Source organism: Rhizophagus irregularis, chromosome 2 (genome assembly GCF_026210795.1).
Source record: "Rhizophagus irregularis chromosome 2, complete sequence".
Taxonomy (NCBI): Eukaryota; Fungi; Glomeromycota; class Glomeromycetes; order Glomerales; family Glomeraceae; genus Rhizophagus; species Rhizophagus irregularis.
Genome location: NC_089430.1, coordinates 1,358,749 through 1,380,216, shown reverse-complemented (window position 1 = coordinate 1,380,216; position 21,468 = coordinate 1,358,749). Strand labels below are relative to the sequence as shown.

General features: G+C 24.9%; 1 protein-coding gene across 1 annotated transcript; it reads right to left on the bottom strand.

The window, feature by feature from the left end:
* Positions 1 to 1,199: 1,199 nt before the first annotated feature.
* OCT59_011718 (uncharacterized protein) lies at positions 1,200 to 12,044 on the bottom strand (the record flags this gene model as incomplete). The annotated part of the gene is made up of 25 exons (XM_066133962.1): positions 1,200 to 1,451; positions 1,941 to 2,027; positions 2,120 to 2,299; positions 2,468 to 2,503; positions 2,578 to 2,973; positions 3,048 to 3,431; positions 3,505 to 3,888; positions 3,962 to 4,357; positions 4,428 to 4,811; positions 4,886 to 5,269; positions 5,515 to 5,898; positions 5,971 to 6,366; positions 6,440 to 6,859; positions 6,933 to 7,319; positions 7,393 to 7,776; positions 7,851 to 8,234; positions 8,308 to 8,691; positions 8,762 to 9,148; positions 9,223 to 9,606; positions 9,852 to 10,235; positions 10,308 to 10,703; positions 10,777 to 11,160; positions 11,234 to 11,617; positions 11,691 to 11,899; positions 12,014 to 12,044. 25 exons carry the CDS (start codon positions 12,042 to 12,044, stop codon positions 1,200 to 1,202), a joined length of 8,181 nt encoding a protein of 2,726 aa, XP_065989275.1.
* Between the last annotated feature and the right edge of the window lie 9,424 nt (positions 12,045 to 21,468).

The following is a 21,468-nucleotide window of genomic DNA, read 5'->3' as shown; positions in this document are numbered from 1 at the left end:
ATTAAAAAATATAATTAATATATTGTTTAGTTATTTGTAAAAGCATAACATATTATCATTTTTAAAATATAATGATACCTGATTGGATCTACAACTAAAAGTATTCATTCAGTATAATAAATTACACAACTTTGTTTTTCAATCAATTAATATTTTAAAGGTACTACGTAATATCTTTTTAAATATAATAATATCTTTGGCAATAGGATCTTGAGTTATTCCAAAGTACTTGCTAATGCACTCATTAAATATATTTTTTCTGAATAAGTTTGATAAATACTCTGAATTAAATAAAAAAAGCCATTATTTTATCATATCATAATAAGATCCGAGCTATACATAAAAAGGTTCCCAAATCATGTAGATCACTTCCATTTGTGGATAATGACGACCAGCATTACATAGTGCCGGCCCTGAAGAAATGCGTATAGCTAATAGTAAAAGTGTCCCCTGACCTATATATATATATAACTCGGGGTCCTATCATAATATTGAAAGATTTAAAAGTATTACCTCATTCAGTTTCTTGGACGTAATATTTTTAGACTTTTTGAGAACAATGGCACATAAATTATTATCATGACTTTATTATCACTGTAGGTCTTTTTGATAACCATATAAAAACCCATCATAATATGCATTATAACATGAATTTGATATCTATGTTAATATAGCTATTTGTATGATTATAACATGATTTTATTTTGCCTTACAATAGATAGGACCAAAGCAATAAATACAGCACTTGTTTAGCATTATTCAAAAATAAGTAATTAAATGTATAAATAGTTCCTGAATATTGTTTGTTTTCTTAAAAGAAGATAGGTGTGATTTTCTGTAAATTTTTGCTTCCTTGAATTGCTCCATAATTTGGAAAATTGGTGTCCAGGAAACTGGAAATGATCATTCAGAAAATTTGACTTCAGGAAAAGGTTTATTTAAGAAAAAGACATTCAAGAAATTGTACTGTAAACCAAGTCCATCATATTTTTATTACATCAAAGAAAATATTACACACAAATATGTCCAATTACAAATAGATTTTGTTTTTGTAAAAAAAATAACTATAGAGTTGGACAAAAACTATAAATTAATTGTAAATTCTATAAATAACTGATATACAAATATATATAAAGTGAATAATTCATATCTTTTCAACAAAATTTATTATATGTGCTTTGCTTGGATTTTATTTGGATTTAGATTTTTTGATCTAAACATTGAGAATTATCATCATATTCTGGAAGGTCTTCTGTAAAAGGATTAAGTAACCGAGATGTATAAATAGCTTGTGGATGGGTAGTTATTTGGTAATTTTTAATAAATGAAAGATTTGCTTTTCTATATTCTTCTGCTTTGAAAAAATCCATTCCATATGACTTATGAAATGACATGATTAATTCCTTTACTTCAAAAATATTTGGCCTATTATTTGGGTTTAAATCCCAGCACTTTTTCATTAAATTAATATAACAACTTGGTGCTTCTGGTTCATTTATTTCAGGTCTAACTCCTTCACAAATATCTAATACTAATAACTTATCATGTGCATAATTGTAAAAAGGTTGTCTTCCAGTTGCTATAAAATACATTATCATACCAAAACTATAGATATCTGATTCTTGGGTATAAGGCATTCTTCTTAATACTTCAGGAGCCACATAAGGCATAACTCCATAAATTTTTGTTTCATCTATATTACCAACCTCTCCACATAATCCCATGTCTGAAATTGATATACAATTACCAAAAGCATTTATATTTCTTAAAAATAATATATTTCCTGTATGAAAATCACGATGAACTATATTTTTTTGATGAATTTCTTTAAGGCCATTAATAATATCAAGCAATGCAAATAATTTATCTTTCCAATTAAAATATTCATAGTTTTTATTTATCCAATGATTAAAATTGCCTTCTTTTGCATATTGGAGAACCATAATATATTCTTTTGTATCTGGATCCTGAGATATTCCATGTATATTAAGAATATTACTTCTTTTATTTATTGAGTATTCTTTAACCTATTAAATGTATTTATAATAAACAATATATTGCTTAAATTAACACATTTATTACTACAAATGAACTTCAATTATTAAAAGAAAATTCATACCTCATTCAAAAATTTATTGGTAATATTCTGTGAATTATGCAAGCATTTTAAGGCAATTACTCTATTTGGATTCCTTATATATATTTTTTTATCTGTATCAAATTCTAATGGACCATTTTTCCAATTTGCAGAATATACTGTAGCAAATCCACCTTTATCTATTTCTTTAATATTATTAAACTGTTTATATGGTATCCATTCAAATACTATATCATTATATTTATCTATTTGTAATTGTATTTCTTGAATAAAATTGTCAATTTTTTCATTTCCACTCGCCCATATTAAAATTAAAATATAATTATTTGTATTTGGATTTTGAGATATTCCATATATATTACAAATTACTCTGTCAATTATTTTTTTTGTCAAATATTTTTCAGCCTAAATATAATAAACAAAAGAGATAAATATATCATATTAATTAAATATTAAGAATGATTATTAAAATTTTATACCTCATTTATTAGAAAATCAACAGAATTTTGTGAATTATACAAATATTTTAAAGCAACCTCTTTATTTGAATCTCTCATATATTTATTATACTTATTATTATAATGCAATGGTCCATCCTTCCATATTGCTGAATATATCGTAATAGAACTATTTTTGCCTATTTCCTTAATTTTGTTGAACTGATTGTAAGGTATCCATTCAAATACTGTATTATGTTTATTATTGATTTTTAATTGCATTTCCTGAATGAAGTTATTAATTTTTTCATTTCCACTGATACAATTTGCCAAGTTTATAGAATTGTTTTGAACCAAAATATAATCTCCTGTATCTGGATTTTGAGATATTACATACAATACCTGAAATACTTCATATTTTGTTGGATATTTTTTAGTCTAAAAATAAATAAAAGAAATTGTAAATATAATAATTAAAAAAAAGTATTTAAATATTTAAAGAAATTTCATACTTCATTTATTAAAGAATCAATGGATACTTGTAAATTATGTAAACATTTTAAAGCAACTTCTTTATTTGAATTTCTTGCATAATTGCTCCACTTATCTTTTTTGTATAATGGACCATCCTTCCATATTGCTGAATATACTATTATAGAGCCATTTTTACCCATTTCATTAATTTCACTAAACTGGTTGTATGGAATCCATTCAAGCACAATATCATCATATTCATTAGTTTTTAATTGCCTTTCTTGAATAAAATTATCAATTTTTTCATTTCCACTACTCCATGTATAATTATTTTGAACTAAAATATAATCTCCTGTATCTGGATTTTGAGATATTCCATACAATACCTGAAATACTTCATATTTTGTTGGATATTTTTTAGTCTAAATATAAATAAAAGAAATTGTAAATATACTAATTTAAGAAAAGTATTTAAATATTAAAGAAATTTCATACTTCATTTATCAAAGAATCAATGGATTCCTGTGAATTATATAAATATTTTAAAGCAACTTCTTTATTTGAATTTCTTGTATAATCATTCCATTTATATTCCTTATATAATGGACCATTCTTCCATATTGCTGAATATACTGCTATAAAGTCATTTTTACCTGTCTCTTTAATTTCACTAAACTGATTGTATGGAATCCATTCAAGTACAATTTCATCATATTTGTTAATTTTGTATTGCCTTTCTTGAATGAAATCATTAATTTTTTTATTTCCACTTATCCATGTATAATTATTTTGAACCAAAATATAATCTCCTGTATCTGGATTTTGAGATATTCCATACAATACTTGAAATACTTCATATTTTGTTGGATATTTTTTAGTCTAAAAATAAATAAAAGAAATTGTAAATATATTAATTAAAAAAAGTATTTAAATATTTGAAGAAATTTTATACTTCATTTATCAAAGAATCAATGGATTCTTGTGAATTATATAAATATTTTAAAGCAACTTCTTTATTTGGATTTCTTGTATAATCACTCCATTTATATTCCTTATATAATGGACCATCCTTCCATATTGCTAAATATACTGCTATAAAGTCATTTTTACCTATCTCTTTAATTTCACTAAACTGATTGTATGGAATCCATTCAAGTACAATATCATCATATTTGTTAATTTTGTATTGTCTTTCTTGAATGAAATCATCAATTTTTTCATTCTTACTGATACAATTTGCCAAGTTTATAGAACTGTTTTGGACTAAAATGTAATCTCCTGTATCTGGATTTTGAGATATTCCATATAATACTTGAAATACTGTATGTCTTATTCGATATTTTTCAGCCTAAACATAAATAAAATGATTGTAAATATATTAATAAAAAAAGCATTTAAATATTTGAAGAAGTTTATACCTCATTTATTAAAGAATCAATAGATTCTTGTAAATTATGTAGATATTTTAAAGCAACTTCTTTATTTGAATTTCTTGTATAATCACTCTGCTTATATTTCTTATATAATGGACCATCCTTCCATATTGCTGAGTATACTGTTATAAAACTATTTTTGTTTATTTCTTTAACTTCATTAAACTGATTGTATGGAATCCATTCAAGCACAATATCATCATGTTTATTAATTTTTAATTGCCTCTCCTTAACAAAATTATCAATTTTTTCATTTCCACTTATCCACGTATAATTATTTTGAACCAAAATATAATCTTCTGTATTTGGATTTTGAGATATTCCATACAATACTTGAAATACTTCATATTTTGTTGGATATTTTTTAGTCTAAATACAAATTAAAGAAATTATAAATATACATAATAAAAAAAAGTATTTAAATATTTAAAGAAATTTCATACCTCATTTATAAAAGAATCAATGGATTCTTGTGAATTATGTAAATATTTTAAAGTAACTTCTTTATTTGAATTTCTTGTATAATCACTCCATTCATGTTTTTTATATAATGGACCATCCTTCCATATTGCTGAATATACTGTTACAAAGTCATTTTTACCTGTCTCTTTAATTTCACTAAACTGATTATATGGTATCCATTCAAGCACTATATCATCATGTTTATTAATTTTTAATTGCCTTTTCTGGACAAAATCATCAATTTTTTCATTTCCGCTTGTCCACATATAATTATTTTGAACAAAAATATAATCTCCTGTATCTGGATTTTGAGATATTCCATATAATACTTGAAATGCTTTGTAATTTGTTGGATATTTTTTAGCCTGAAAATAAGTAAAAGAGATTGTAAATATATTAATTAAAGAGTGAATTTATTTACCGCACCCTGCGTTACAAAGCATCCTTCCTTTTTTGTAAATTATTTATGTCGATCTTTAGTTTATACGCCGCACCCCTTAAAATAGCAAATGATAAATATAAAAATATATATAAATTTGTAACGCGGGGTGCGGTGAATACATTATTTCTTAATTAAAAAAGTATTTAAATATTTGAAGAAATTTCATACCTCATTTATTAAAGAATTGATGGATTCTTGCAAATTATGTAAACATTTTAAAGCAACATCTTTATATGAATCTCTTGTATAATAATCATCATCAAACAACTTGAATAATGGACCATCCTTCCATATTGCTGAATATACTGTTACAAAGTCATTTTTACCTGTCTCTTTAATTTCACTAAACTGATTATATGGAATCCATTCAAGCACAATATCATCATAATTATTAATTTTTAATTGCCTTTCCTGAACAAAATCATCAATTTTTTCATTTCCACTTGTCCACATATAATTATTTTGAACCAAAATATAATCTCCCGTATCTGGATTTTGAGATATTCCATACAATACTTGTAATATTTTGTGTTTCGTTGGATATTTTTTAGCCTAAACATAAATAAAAGAGATCGTTAATATATAAATTAAAAAAGGATTAAAATATTTGAAGAAATTTCATACTTCATTTATTAAAGAATCAATAGATTCTTGTAAATTATATAGATATTTTAAAGTGACCTCTTTATTTGAATCTCTAGTATAATTTCCATACAGTTTATTATAATATAATGGACCATTCTTCCATATTGCTAAATATACTATTGCAGGGCCAATTTTACCTTTCTTTTTAATTTCATTAAACTGATTGTATGGAATCCATTCAAGCACTATATCATCATAGTCATTAATTTTTAATTGCCTTTCTTGAATAAAATCATCAATTTTTTCAATTTCACTAATACAGTTTGTCAAGTTTATAGAATTGTTTTGAACTAAAATGTAATCTCCTGTATATGGATTTTGAGATATTCCATATAATACTTGAAATGCTTTGTGTTTTGTTGGATATTTTTTAATCTGAATATAAATAAAAAGGTTTGTAAATATATTAATTAAAAAAAGTAATTAAATATTTGAAGAAATTTCATACTTCATTTATTAAAGAATCAATAGATTCTTGTAAATTATGTAGATATTTTAAAGCAACTTTTTTATTTGAATTTCTTGTATAAAAATTGCTATGCAAATACTTTATGACCACTATTTGGATAAGTGATTGGAATTGATGGTATAATGGGCCATCCTTCCATATTGCTGAATGTACTGTTACAGAGTCATTTTTACCTGTCTCTTTAATTTCACTAAACTGATTATATGGTATCCATTCAAGCACTATATCATCATGGTTATTAATTTTTAATTGCCTTTCTTGAATAAAATCATCAATTTTTTCATTTCTACTTGTCCACATATAATTATTTTGAACCAAAATATAGTCTCCTGTATCTGGATTTTGAGATATTCCATACAATACTTGAAATACTTTATGTTTCGTTGGATATTTTTTAGTCTAAATATTAATAAAAGAGATTGTTAATATATTAACTAAAAAAAGGATTAAAATATTTGAAAAAATTTCATACCTCATTTATTAAAGAATCAATGGATTCTTGTGAATTATTTAAACATTTTAAAACAACTTCTCTATTTGGATTTCTTGTATAATCACTCCATTCATGTTTTTTATATAATGGACCATCCTTCCATATTGCTAAATATACTGTTACAAAGTCATTTTTACCTGTCTCTTTAATTTCACTAAACTGATTATATGGTATCCATTCAAGCACTATATCATCATATTCATTAATTTTTAATTGCCTTTCCTGAACAAAATCATCAATTCTTTCATTTCCACTTGTCCACGTATAATTATTTTGAACCAAAATGTAATCTCCTGTATCTGTATTTTGAGATATTCCATACAATACTTGAAATAATTTATGTTTTGTTGTTGGATATTTTTTAGCCTAAATATAAATAAAAGAGATTGTCAATATATTAGTTAAAAAAAGTATTTAAATATTTGAAAAAATTTCGTACCTCATTTATTAAAGAATCAATGGATTCTTGCAAATTACGTAAACATTTTAAAGCAACTTTTTTATTTGAATCTCTAGTATAATCACTCCATTCATATTTCTTATATAATGGACCATCCTTCCATATTGTTGAATATACTGTTACAAAGTCATTTTTACCTGTCTCTTTAATTTCACTAAACTGACTATATGGAATCCATTCAAGCACAATATCATCATGTTTATTAATTTTTAATTGCCTCTTTTTAACAAAATCATCAATTTTTTCATTTCCACTTATCCACGTATAATTATTTTGAACTAAAATATAATCTCCTGTATTTGGATTTTGAGATATTCCATACAATACTTGAAATACTTCATATTTTGTTGGATATTTTTTAGTCTAAATATAAATTAAAGAAATTATAAATATACACAATAAAAAAAAGTATTTAAATATTTAAAGAAATTTCATACTTCATTTATAAAAGAATCAATGGATTCTTGTGAATTATGCAAGTATTTTAAAGTAACTTCTTTATTTGAAGTTCTTGTATAATCACTCTGCTTATATTTCTTATATAATGGACCATCCTTCCATATTGCTGAATATACTGTTATAAGACTAGTTTTGTTTATTTCTTCAACTTCATTAAACTGATTGTATGGAATCCATTCAAGCACAATATCATCATGTTTATTAATTTTTAATTGCCTCTTCTTAACAAAATTATCAATTTTTTCATTTCCACTTATCCATGTATAATTATTTTGAACTAAAATATAATCTCCTGTATTTGGATTTTGAGATATTCCATACAATACCTGAAATACTTCATAATTTGTTGGATATTTTTTAGTCTAAATATAAATAAAAGAGATTGTAAATATATTAATTAAAAAAAGTATTTAAATATTTGAAGAAATTTCATACTTCATTTATCAAAGAATCAATGGATTCTTGTGAATTATATAAATATTTTAAAGCAACTTTTTTATTTGGATTTCTTGTATAATCACTCCATTTATATTCCTTATATAATGGACCATCCTTCCATATTGCTAAATATACTGCTATAAAGTCATTTTTACCTATCTCTTTAATTTCACTAAACTGATTGTATGGAATCCATTCAAGTACAATATCATCATATTTGTTAATTTTGTATTGCCTTTCTTGAATGAAATCATCAATTTTTTCATTTCCACTTGTCCATATATAATTATTTTGAACCAAAATATAATTTCCTGTATCTGGATTTTGAGATATTCCATACATTACTTGAAATTCTTCATATTTTGTTGAATATTTTTTAGCCTAAATATAAATAAAGAATTTATAAGTATATTAATTAAAAAGTATTTAAATATTTAAAGAAATTTCATACCTCATTTATTAAAGAATCAACGGATTCTTGTGAATTATAAAAACATTTTAAAGCAACTTTTTTATATGAATCTCTTGTACAATCACTCCATTTATTCTCCTTATTATATAATGGACCATCCTCCCATATTGCTGAATATACTGTTATAAGGCCATTTTTGCCTGATTCTTTAATTTTTTTAAACTGCTTGTATGGTATCCATTCAAGCACTATATCATCATATTCATTAATTTTTAATTGCCTTTCTTGAATGAAATCATCAATTTTTTCATTTCCACTTGTCCACATATAATTGTTTTGAACCAAAATATAATTTCCTGTATCTGGATTTTGAGATATTCCATACAATACTTGAAATTCTTCATATTTTGTTGAATATTTTTTAGCCTAAATATAAATAAAGAATTTATAAGTATATTAATTAAAAAAAAAGTATTTAAATATTTAAAGAAATTTCATACCTCATTTATTAAAGAATCAACGGATTCTTGTGAATTATAAAAACATTTTAAATCAACTTTTTTATATGAATCTCTTGTACAATCACTCCATTTATTCTTCTTATATAATGGACCATCCTCCCATATTGCTGAATATACTGTTATAAGGCCATTTTTGCCTGATTCTTTAACTTTTTTAAACTGCTTGTATGGTATCCATTCAAGCACTATATCATCATATTCATTAATTTTTAATTGCCTTTCTTGAATGAAATCATCAATTTTTTCATTTCCACTTGTCCACATATAATTGTTTTGAACAAAAATATAATCTCCTGTATCTGGATTTTGAGATATTCCATATAATACTTGAAATGCTTTGTAATTTGTTGGATATTTTTTAGCCTAAAAATAAGTAAAAGAGATTGTAAATATATTAATTAAAGAGTGAATTTATTTACCGCACCCTGAGTTACAAAGTATCCTTCCTTTTTTGTAAATTATTTATGTCGATCTTTAGTTTATACGCCGCACCCCTTAAAATAGCAAATGATAAATATAAAAATATATATAAATTTGTAACGCGGGGTGCGGTGAATACATTATTTCTTAATTAAAAAAGTATTTAAATATTTGAAGAAATTTCATACCTCATTTATTAAAGAATTGATGGATTTTTGCAAATTATGTAAACATTTTAAAGCAACATCTTTATATGAATCTCTTGTATAATAATCATCATCAAACAACTTGAATAATGGACCATCCTTCCATATTGCTGAATATACTGTTACAATGTCATTTTTACCTGTCTCTTTAATTTCACTAAACTGATTATATGGAATCCATTCAAGCACAATATCATCATAATTATTAATTTTTAATTGCCTTTCCTGAACAAAATCATCAATTTTTTCATTTCCACTTGTCCACATATAATTATTTTGAACCAAAATATAATCTCCCGTATCTGGATTTTGAGATATTCCATACAATACTTGTAATATTTTGTGTTTCATTGGATATTTTTTAGCCTAAACATAAATAAAAGAGATCGTTAATATATAAATTAAAAAAGGATTAAAATATTTGAAGAAATTTCATACTTCATTTATTAAAGAATCAATAGATTCTTGTAAATTATATAGATATTTTAAAGTGACCTCTTTATTTGAATCTCTAGTATAATTTCCATACAGTTTATTATAATATAATGGACCATTCTTCCATATTGCTAAATATACTATTGCAGGGCCAATTTTACCTTTCTTTTTAATTTCATTAAACTGATTGTATGGAATCCATTCAAGCACTATATCATCATAGTCATTAATTTTTAATTGCCTTTCTTGAATAAAATCATCAATTTTTTCAATTTCACTAATACAGTTTGTCAAGTTTATAGAATTGTTTTGAACTAAAATGTAATCTCCTGTATATGGATTTTGAGATATTCCATATAATACTTGAAATGCTTTGTGTTTTGTTGGATATTTTTTAATCTGAATATAAATAAAAAGGTTTGTAAATATATTAATTAAAAAAAGTAATTAAATATTTGAAGAAATTTCATACCTCATTTATTAAAGAATCAATGGATTCTTGCAAATTACGTAAACATTTTAAAGCAACTTTTTTATTTGAATCTCTAGTATAATCACTCCATTCATATTTCTTATATAATGGACCATTCTTCCATATTGTTGAATATACTGTTACAAAGTCATTTTTACCTGTCTCTTTAATTTCACTAAACTGATTGTATGGAATCCATTCAAGTACAATTTCATCATATTTGTTAATTTTGTACTGCCTTTCTTGAATGAAATCATTAATTTTTTCATTTCCACTTATCCATGTAAAATTATTTTGAACCAAAATATAATCTCCTGTATCTGGATTTTGAGATATTCCATACAATACCTGAAATACTTCATAATTTGTTGGATATTTTTTAGTCTAAATATAAATAAAAGAGATTGTAAATATATTAATTAAAAAAAGTATTTAAATATTTGAAGAAATTTCATACTTCATTTATCAAAGAATCAATGGATTCTTGTGAATTATATAAATATTTTAAAGCAACTTTTTTATTTGGATTTCTTGTATAATCACTCCATTTATATTCCTTATATAATGGACCATCCTTCCATATTGCTGAATATACTGCTATAAAGTCATTTTTACCTATCTCTTTAATTTCACTAAACTGATTGTATGGAATCCATTCAAGTACAATATCATCATATTTGTTAATTTTGTATTGCCTTTCTTGAATGAAATCATCAATTTTTTCATTTTCACTTGTCCACATATAATTGTTTTGAACCAAAATATAATCTCCTGTATCTGGATTTTGAGATATTCCATACAATACTTGAAATACTTTATGTTTTATTGGATGTTTTTTAGCCTAAACATAAATAAAAGAGATTGTCAATATATTAATTAAAAAAAGTATTAAAATATTTGAAGAAATTTCATACCTCATTTATTAAAGAATCAATGGATTCTTGTGAACTATGCGAACATTTTAAAGCAACTTCTTTATTTGAATTTCTTCTATAAAAATTGCTGCACAAACACCTTATGTATAATGGGCCATCCTTCCATCTTGCTGAATATACTGTTACAGAGCCATTGTTACCTGTCTCTTTGATTTCATTAAACTGATTGTATGGAATCCATTCAAGCACTATATCATCATAGTTATTAATTTTTAATTGCCTTTCTTGAATGAAATCATCAATTTTTCCATTTCCACTGGTCCAATTTGTAAAATTGGTTTCTAAATATTTCAGAATATTACTTCTTTTCAAAGGTATATTTTGGGAAGACATAATTTTCAAAAGCTCAAAAAATTTTTTCAAATAAGAATCTTATTTATAATGAACCACAAGTAACAGGTAACACAGAAATTTGCATAAATTAATTATGTAAGTTTTACGTAATGAAGCTTCTTCGATGTTGATCATACCATAAAAATTCATACGGCTCACTTGATGATCCAAATCCGCCCATCTATATGAATAATATGACTACTGTATATCTATATAATTAGAAAAATGGTGTTTGTGTGACTAACGTTCAGATTAGCCTGTATAAATTAATTTTGAATTGCTGATCCGTATTCTTTATAGTTAAGACCATTTGATCAGCAAGTCATATTGTACATCTAATCTAATTCCAGTTAATGAAATTTTAATCCTTTTTCCGAGAAGAGTTTTTTTTTTTTAAAAAAAAAAAAAAAAAAAATTTAAAACTACAAAAGTAATCAACCCCAAATCAACGTAAATAAATGCATTGTGTTAATAAAGTATATATACAGTACATATCTGATATATATAAATTATCTATCTAATACAAAATTTGAATCTATACTATAAAAGACCTAAGCTAATTTGAAACTCGTATGATTAGAAATAAAATTATTTCAGGTTAAATTTTTTATAGCTTTATACGTACAAATTCTTTTTTAATATTTAGATAATAAATATACACACCTCGTATAATATCATGTGTTTGTGAGTTAAAAATCAACTTTGAAATCACACTTGAATAACATTGAAATATTGACTATCGCGCGTGTTGATAAGCCAGATTTTTGTGATTTACTAATTAATGAAAAAAAAAGTCTTATTGTTCAATTCGAAAAGTAGATTAGTCTTTTTTTTTTATTTTCAATACCGAAAAAAAAATTTTTTTTCATTTTTTCTATATTTTCAAATTTTTTTTTTTGTTTTTTTTTTCAAAAAAACATTTATTAAAAATTAAAATTTTTCACATTTTTTCTTTTGATTTTTTTCAAATACCAAAAATTTTTTTTGTTTTTTTTTCTGTTTACCGAAAAAAGTTTTTCTTTCTTAAAACTAAAAAAAAATTTTAATTAGTTAGTTTTCGATTTTTTCAGTTCAAATCGAAAAATTAAACTTTTTTCAATTAATAGTTTTTTATATCTCCCAATTTTTTCAATACCTTTTTTTCTTAATCATCTGCTCACTAATTTCAGAAAGTGAAGCAATAATAGATTTTTTTTCAATTAGTCTTCTTTTTTTTGGCGATTTCGAGTTAAACTAATTAATAAAAGTTATTAATTATATTGTCAGGAAAAGAAATTTTTATATCTTAAAAGCTAAATTTTTACTAGATTTAAAATGATCAAACACATTTTTATTACATAATAATGTGTTAAATACCACATGGCAAAGGTTAAATTGCATATGAGATACAGTTAAAGATAAATTTCTGAATGATGAGTGCAATGCCATGGGCTGTAAATAGGAATGGCAAAAAACATGTTTTAAAAACAACTCCAGTGTTTTAAAACGATTTAAAAAATGTTTTAAAACATCAAGCACTTTATTGTGCAATAAATTACCATTTTCAAGCTCTTTACACTTAAAAGTGCACATTTATTATATTGTGATGATCATGCCGTTCAAGGGTTTAAAATAAAAAAACTGTTAAAATATGATGCTTTAAATCATGTGTGTTATTCCTAGCTGTAAATCAGTTTAATTGTCCGGAGGATGATGATTAATACATGAAATACTTCATGCATTAAATGAAAGTATATATATATTTATAGTATTCATTAATATCATATACTGTAATAATTAATCTTAATAATGGTAATATAATTTCAGTCATCTTTTTGCTCTTTTGCGGTCATAGAACAATTTTTTTCAGATTTTGTGACATTGATCAACAGACTTAAGTATCCTTTTGATCATCAGATTAGTAAGCTTTTCGTCAATAAATGAAATTCAATAGTCAAATGAATATTTTTTTTTCTGCTAAATGAACGTAAAATTATAAGAATTTAGTAATATTCAAGATGTTAATTTCAGAGAACATATTGGAAAGTTTATTGTGTGAATAAAAAAGATTTAATTCCATAATAATAAGAGTAATTAATGCATATGATTAATCAACAATGACTAATAATAAATTTGTATAATAGATGAAAGTTGTTACAATCTTCACAGATTAATTAGTTTACGCGAACCTCAGATTGATTTGAGACAATTATGTGACTAATTAGAGATGAAATATAGGAAATATTTCATAAATCTATACTATCCATAAAAATTATTCAAGATGGCATTTTTCTTTTGGACTTGAAGTATCTAATATTATATTCATGCTACAATCATTTCTGAAAATAAAATAAAATTGAATTGTGCACTTAAATTATCAATAGATAATATCTTTTAATATTTATAATCTTTATAATTAAAGATGTTTTAGATTACTTGTATAAATTAATTTGAATTGTGTAATGTGTAACACGACTCTGTTAGGTTAGTAGTATCATAAGTGTTGATTATTTGATATCTAATTTTGTGCATAATTTATTATATGGTTCAAGTCCATTGACCCCGGTGCGAGACTGCTAGTATGGCATAAAATATTAAAAAAAAAAAATTTAAGCGCACTCTTAAAGTATTAAATTAAAATTAAATTTTTTATAAAAGGAAGGTAAAAACTTGAAAGAGAATTAAATAAATATTATTATTGTAAAGAAAAAAAAACAAAAAAAATTGAAGAACCAGAAGAAATCTGATGGAAAACTGAGAAGGCAAAAAAATGAAAAAATATAACATATTACACGGCCAAAATATATTTTCGTATATCTCTATTAGTAATAATTATTTAATTGGAGTCAGAAAAGTAATCCATAGAATCTTTCATATCAGCCGCAAATTTATCACCAAAGAAATTTCTTCCTATAATTATTTCCCTAACATTATAACGTGACCGTTTAAAAGTGATTATTTGCTTTCTAATTAACATATTTTTTGTTCTACCGCAGAAGAAAATCCATATCACAGTATTTGCTTCAAATGTTAGCACCTACGGGAGTCATCAAAACAAAGGATTTTAATTTTACATACAAGTAAATCAGGTTTGTGGGACGTTAATTAACTTTATCAAAAGCTTCACTATTCATATCAAAAAACGTTTGAGGTAAGACTGCTTGCTAAGACATAGGGTATGGCAAGCCGAGTTGGACATAATTATCAGACATTGTGCGATAAAATATCAAGCATGGCTTGACAAAATGTCACCCCGTGTCTGACATTTTACCTGTTTATGCTTGATTTTCATCTGTCCCGTGCTTGATATTTATCTGTACGTGCTTGATATTTTTATCTGTTCATGCTTGATGTTTATCTATCACGTGCTTGATATTTTTATCTGTTCATGCTTGATGTTTATCTGTACGTGCTTGATGTTTTATCTGTACGTGCTTGATGTTTTATCTGTACGTGCTTGATGTTTATCTGTACGTGCTTGATATTTATCTGTACGTGCTTGATGGTTTTATCTGTACGTGCTTGATGTTTTTATCTGACCATGCTTGACATTTTTATCCGTCCGTGCTTTATGTTTTTATCCATTTGTGCTTGATATTTTTGTCCGTCTGTGCTTGATGTTTTTGTCCAACTGTATTTGATTTAATCCAACTATGCTCAATAATTTTATCTTTGTCAAAAATTAGTTTCTTTGTCAGCACAGGGTTGATATTTTGTTGGTCACATGTTTTAAGTTTAGCGTAGTTTTAAAAAATTTTTTTTTTTTTTATTGGCTTTTTTTTATAAACAAATTTTGTAGAGAATTTTTATTTTTAATATAGGCAAAGGCTTAGTTTGATAGAATTTCTTTGGGAATTTTTTTAATAAGATTTTTTTTCATTGATAGGAACATTTCTGAGTTTTTTTTTTGATGATAATTTCGTTAAAAACTTTTATTTGATAGAAATTTTATTGGAGAATTTTTTTTTTGATAAGATTTTTTTTTGATATGTACTTAACAATTTTTTTTTGATAGGAGAGATTTTTTTTTTTGATAAAGAATTAATTGAGAATTTTTTTTTTTTTTGCAGAAAATTATTTGAAGAATTTTTTTAATAGGGAAGATTTTTTTTTTGATAGATAATTTCGTTACTAGAAAATTTTTTTAACAAGTGAGATTTTTTTTTGATAGAGAATTTCGTTAAGAATTTTTTTTAATAGGAGGGAAGTTTTTTTTTGATAGAAATTCTTTTGAGAACTTTTTTTAATAGGTAAAGAATCTTTGAATTTTTTTTTAATAGGAAAAATGTATTTTTTGATGGAAGATTTTCGTTAGAAATTTTTCTTAATCAAGTGATAGGAAACTAAAAGGAGAAATAGGACATGATGAGAGACGAAAAGGAGTGATGGGAGACGAAAAGAAGTGATTGGAGACAAAGAGGAGTGATGGGAGATAAAAAAAAAAGTGATGGGAAGATTAAGAGGAGTGATGGGAGACAAAAGGAAGTGATGAAAGACGAAGAGGAGTGATGGGAGATGAAAAGAAGTGATGGGTGACGAAGAGGAGTGATGGGTGACGAAGAGGAGTGATGGGAGATAAAAAGGAGTGATGGGAGACGAAAAGAAGTGATGGGAAGATTAAGAGGAGTGATGGGAGACGAAAAGAAGTGATGGGAAGATTAAGAGGAGTGATGGGAGACGAAAAGGAGTGATAGGAGACGAAAAGAAGTGATGGGAAGATTAAGAGGAGTGATAGGAGACGAAAGGGAGCGATGGGAGACAAAAAAGAGTGATGGGAGACGAAAAGGAGTGATAGGAGACGAAGAGGCGTGATGGGAGACGAAAAGAAGCAATGGGAGACGAAAAGGAGTGATGGGAGACGAAAAGGAGCGATGGAAGATTAAAAGAAGTTATGGGATGACGAAGAGGAGCAAAAATTTATTAAAATTGTAAAATTTAATAAAAAATTTCCAATAAATTTTCAATCAATTTTTTATAAAAAAAAAAGATTCCTAATGAAATTCTTTATTAAATAAAAAATTTCAAGCCAAAATTCTCAATACCCTTATTAAAAAAAAACTATTTTCAATAAAATTTTCTATTGAGACTTCTAACAAAATTCTCCATCAAAAAAATAAAAAAACTTTTCAACCAACAATTCTCTAATGAAATTCTCAATCAAAAAAAAAATATCCCTGATTAAGAAAAATTTCTAACGAAAATCTTCCATCAAAAAATACATTTTCCCTATTAAAAAAAAATTCAAAGATTCTTACCTATTTAAAAAAGTTCTCAAAAGAATTTCTATCAAAAAAAAACTTCCCTCCTATTAAAAAAAAAATTCTAAAAAAAAATTCTTTACCGAAATTTTCTATCAAAAAAAAAATCTCCTGTTAAAAAAATTATTAACGAAATGATCTATCAAAAAAAAAAAAATCTTACCTATTAAAAAGAAAATTCTATGTTGAAAATTTCTATCAAAAAAAAAAAAAAATTCTCTAATAAAATTCTCCGTCAAAAATACTTTCACCTATTAAAAAAAATTCCAAAAGAATTCTTTATCAAGGAAAACTCCCTCAGTCCTATTAAAAAAAAATTCTTAACGAAATTCTCTATCAAAAAAAATCTCACTAGTTAAAAAAATTTTCTAGTAACGAAATTATCTATCAAAAAAAAAATCTTCCCTATTAAAAAAATTCTTCAAATAATTTTCTACAAAAAAAAAAAATTTTCAATTAATTCTCTATCAAAAAAAAAAATCTCTCCTGTTAAAAAAAATTGTTCCAACAAATTAAGTATATGTCAAAAAAAAAATCTTATTAAAAAAAAATTCTCCAATAAAATTTCTATCAAATAAAAGTTTTTAACGAAATTATTATCATCAAAAAAAAAAAACTCAGAAATGTCCCTATCAATGAAAAAAATTTTCTAACGAAATTTTTTATCAAAAAAAATCTTATTAAAAATTCCCAAAGAAATTCTACCAAACAAAGCCTTTGCCTATATTAAAAATAAAAATTCTCTACAAAATTTGTTTATAAAAAAAAGCCAATAAAAAAAAAATTTTTTTTAAAACTACGCTAAACTTAAAAACATGTGACCAATAAAATATCAACCCTGTGCTGACAAAGAAACTAATTTTTGACAAAGATAAAATTATCGAGTATAGTTGGATTAAATCAAACACAGTTGGACAAAAACATCAAGCACAGACGGACAAAAATATCAAGCACAGATGGATAAAAACATAAAGCACGGACGGATAAAAATGTCAAGCATGGTCGGATAAAACCATCAAGCACGTACAGATAAAACCATCAAGCACGTACAGATAAATATCAAGCACGTACAGATAAACATCAAGCACGTACAGATAGAACATCAAGCACGTGCAGATAAAACATCAAGCACGTACAGATAAACATCAAGCATGAACAGATAAACATCAAGCATGAACAGATAAAAATATCAAGCACGTGATAGATAAACATCAAGCATGAACAGATAAAAATATCAAACACGTACAGATAAATATCAAGCACGGACAGATGAATATCAAGCATGAACAGGTAAAATGTCAGGCACGGTGTAACATTTTGTCAATCCATGCTTGATTTTTCACCCGCCCAATGCCTGATAGTTTAGTCCAGCTCGGCTTGCCATACATAGGGACCTTAAGGTGTCTAACTCTTATTTCTTGATTAGTGTGTATTGTACTTTTTCAAATTATGTTCAAATTCAAGGTAAATAAATCTAAATTCAGTTTAAGATTGTCATAAATATATTGATTGATTTACAACAATTTTTTTCACAAGAATTTTTTTAGATCGATCAAATGTAATATTTTTAATAGCAACCGCGTATATGGAGTGTACCAGACATTGTTGTTATACCTATTCCTAAATATCGAGTGTTTCAGAACCCAGAAATATATATATAGGGTTAGGTTATGAAAAAAATTTTTTGCTATGGGCTGTACGCATTTTTTCAGGGCCGGAATTAAGATAATGTCAGTCGGTTACTATAATAGAAAATAAAATTCTGACTGGCATTATCAAAAATTATCTAAAAAGGTGATTTTTTTAGTTCAAAGTACGCAAACTCAATTACTCAAACCTGACCCTTTTATATATATTTCTGGGTCCTGGTGTTTCCCGGGTATGAAAAAAACATTAATCTGATTTAAGGTAATTTGTTGGTAAAGGTGTTGAAGCTGCAAAATACTGCCATTATTTCCGCTATATTCTAGAGAAGAGAATAATGGAAAAAAAGGTTTTTTTTTCCTAGAGTGTAAATTGTTTATTGTTTATTTATTTATTTTTTTTTTAATGAAATTTCTATATAGCGGGAGAAATATATTTGGAAAATATTTTCAACACAGAAAACAAGAAATGAGATTTATAGATTTATAATATTTATAATATTTATAAGAAAATTTTGATAATCGGCATTGACGCAAAGATGACGTAACAAAATAAATTTTACAGAGAATGTTTTTTTGACGATCTATGAATGTAAGAGAAAACTATTATATCTCTTTGTTGACAAACGCTGTAAATTTTGTTACTTCCTTTTTATAATTTATTATATCCTTTAATAATAGTATTAAAAAATGAAAGTATTTTATTTACAGTACGTACATTACTTATCTATATAGTATATATAAAAGAAACTTTATAATATCAGTTTAATATAGTACTTTATCAATTCTCGAATTTCCTGATCTTAAAAATTTGTAAAAGAAAATTTCCTTATTTGTCCCTTTGCGTAAATTTTTATTGGGATAGTATACTGTATATATTTTTTACGATTTTTTCATTATCTAAAATGAAATTCCTATTTCCCAAATATTTAACTAGTTGATCATTTTTGTAGAGAAATTAGAGAAATTACTTCACTTTTTATAATTACTATCCAACGAAAAGAAATATTTAGAATGAAATTATCAAAATTTCATTTATTTTATACATGAAATTAATTTTAGAACAATTCAATGTAAACGCCTTATATTTTTATTCTTACTTTAATTACGGAGCTATGGTTACTTATTCTTTCTATTGTTTAACTTGCATATTTTATACATAATATCCATATTACTAAATAACACTACATATGACTACGTATCAACTAATATAATTTACATATTATTAGATCAAAAGGTCTTTCTTAGTTTAATATATCGCAAAAATACAAAGTGTGAAACCTAGCCTATGAAATGCATAAAGTTTTTAAAAGCTTTTTAATTATTGCAAACATGCAATATCACACTCACATCCTACCTCAAAATAAATTATTCTATCAATGGAAAATTTTAATAAAATAAAATGTCTTATCAATACAAGTTATTCTAAATACTACATGTGATAATGTGATATGGTTACTAAATATATAATTATATAATTTTGATATTAAAGGTCTAGGATTGGGTGGTTTGAACTTATCTCAGCTGATTGGTAAGTTCCACTTATATTAATAAGTAATAGTTAATTAATAAGGTAAGAATCTTTATTTTCAATGATATTTAATAAATTAATTAATTGTGTATATTCCGCTATATTTAATTGATTCAACTAATCAACGTAGCGATTTTTCGGTTCTTTGGCTTAAAGTGTAAAATCGTTATTTTATTTTATTTTTTATTTCTCTATTTCTTTTGCAAAAATGAAAGAAAGATTTTTAAAAAATAATACCATATCTTTTATATACTATAAAGGTTTTCAAATAAAATTACATATTCTCTTTTCTCATTGTAATTCTTTTTATCATCTTAAGATCAAATATGAATATTATCATCCATTTTCTATCAACTAAGAGTCTTGGACTATAGAAATGGATAGTTTAATGTTTTTTCTGTAAAAATCAGCTTAAAGGATTTTTTTAGACTTGTAGATCAGTTTTCACTCCAAGGATGGAATTTTATATGGTCTCCTGTTAGTAGTGTGCATCTTGCTCTTGACCTTTAGGTATAAATACCTTTAGTATATCCCTCCCTTTAACCTTTGATGTATCCTACCATTGATCTTTGAGTGTATCTTATTTAATTTCACTCTTAAATTGATTGCATTTCTTTATTAATTCTTTTATATTTCTTTTATTATTGTTTAGTAAAAAAGTATTTCGTTAAAAATTGTAAATCACATGCATTACTATTTACTATAGTGACTCAAATTTCACATTAGTATAGAAGATTGTTTTTTTTTAATTGATAAACGCATTTTTTATCTAGTAAATGTAGAAGAATATATTACATGTTAAAATACAAAAAATACATTGAAATTTAGTTTATACTAAACCTCTCCATGCCAAAATCTTCGTATAATAAAACGAAGTAATGACTAACGTAACCAGCTTTATCTAAAATTCTTGTATTTAACTACCATTACGCACGTATATGCAAATATGTTACGGCTTAATCAAACTAAATAAACTAAACATACTAAAACTATATAATATAACAATAAAAATG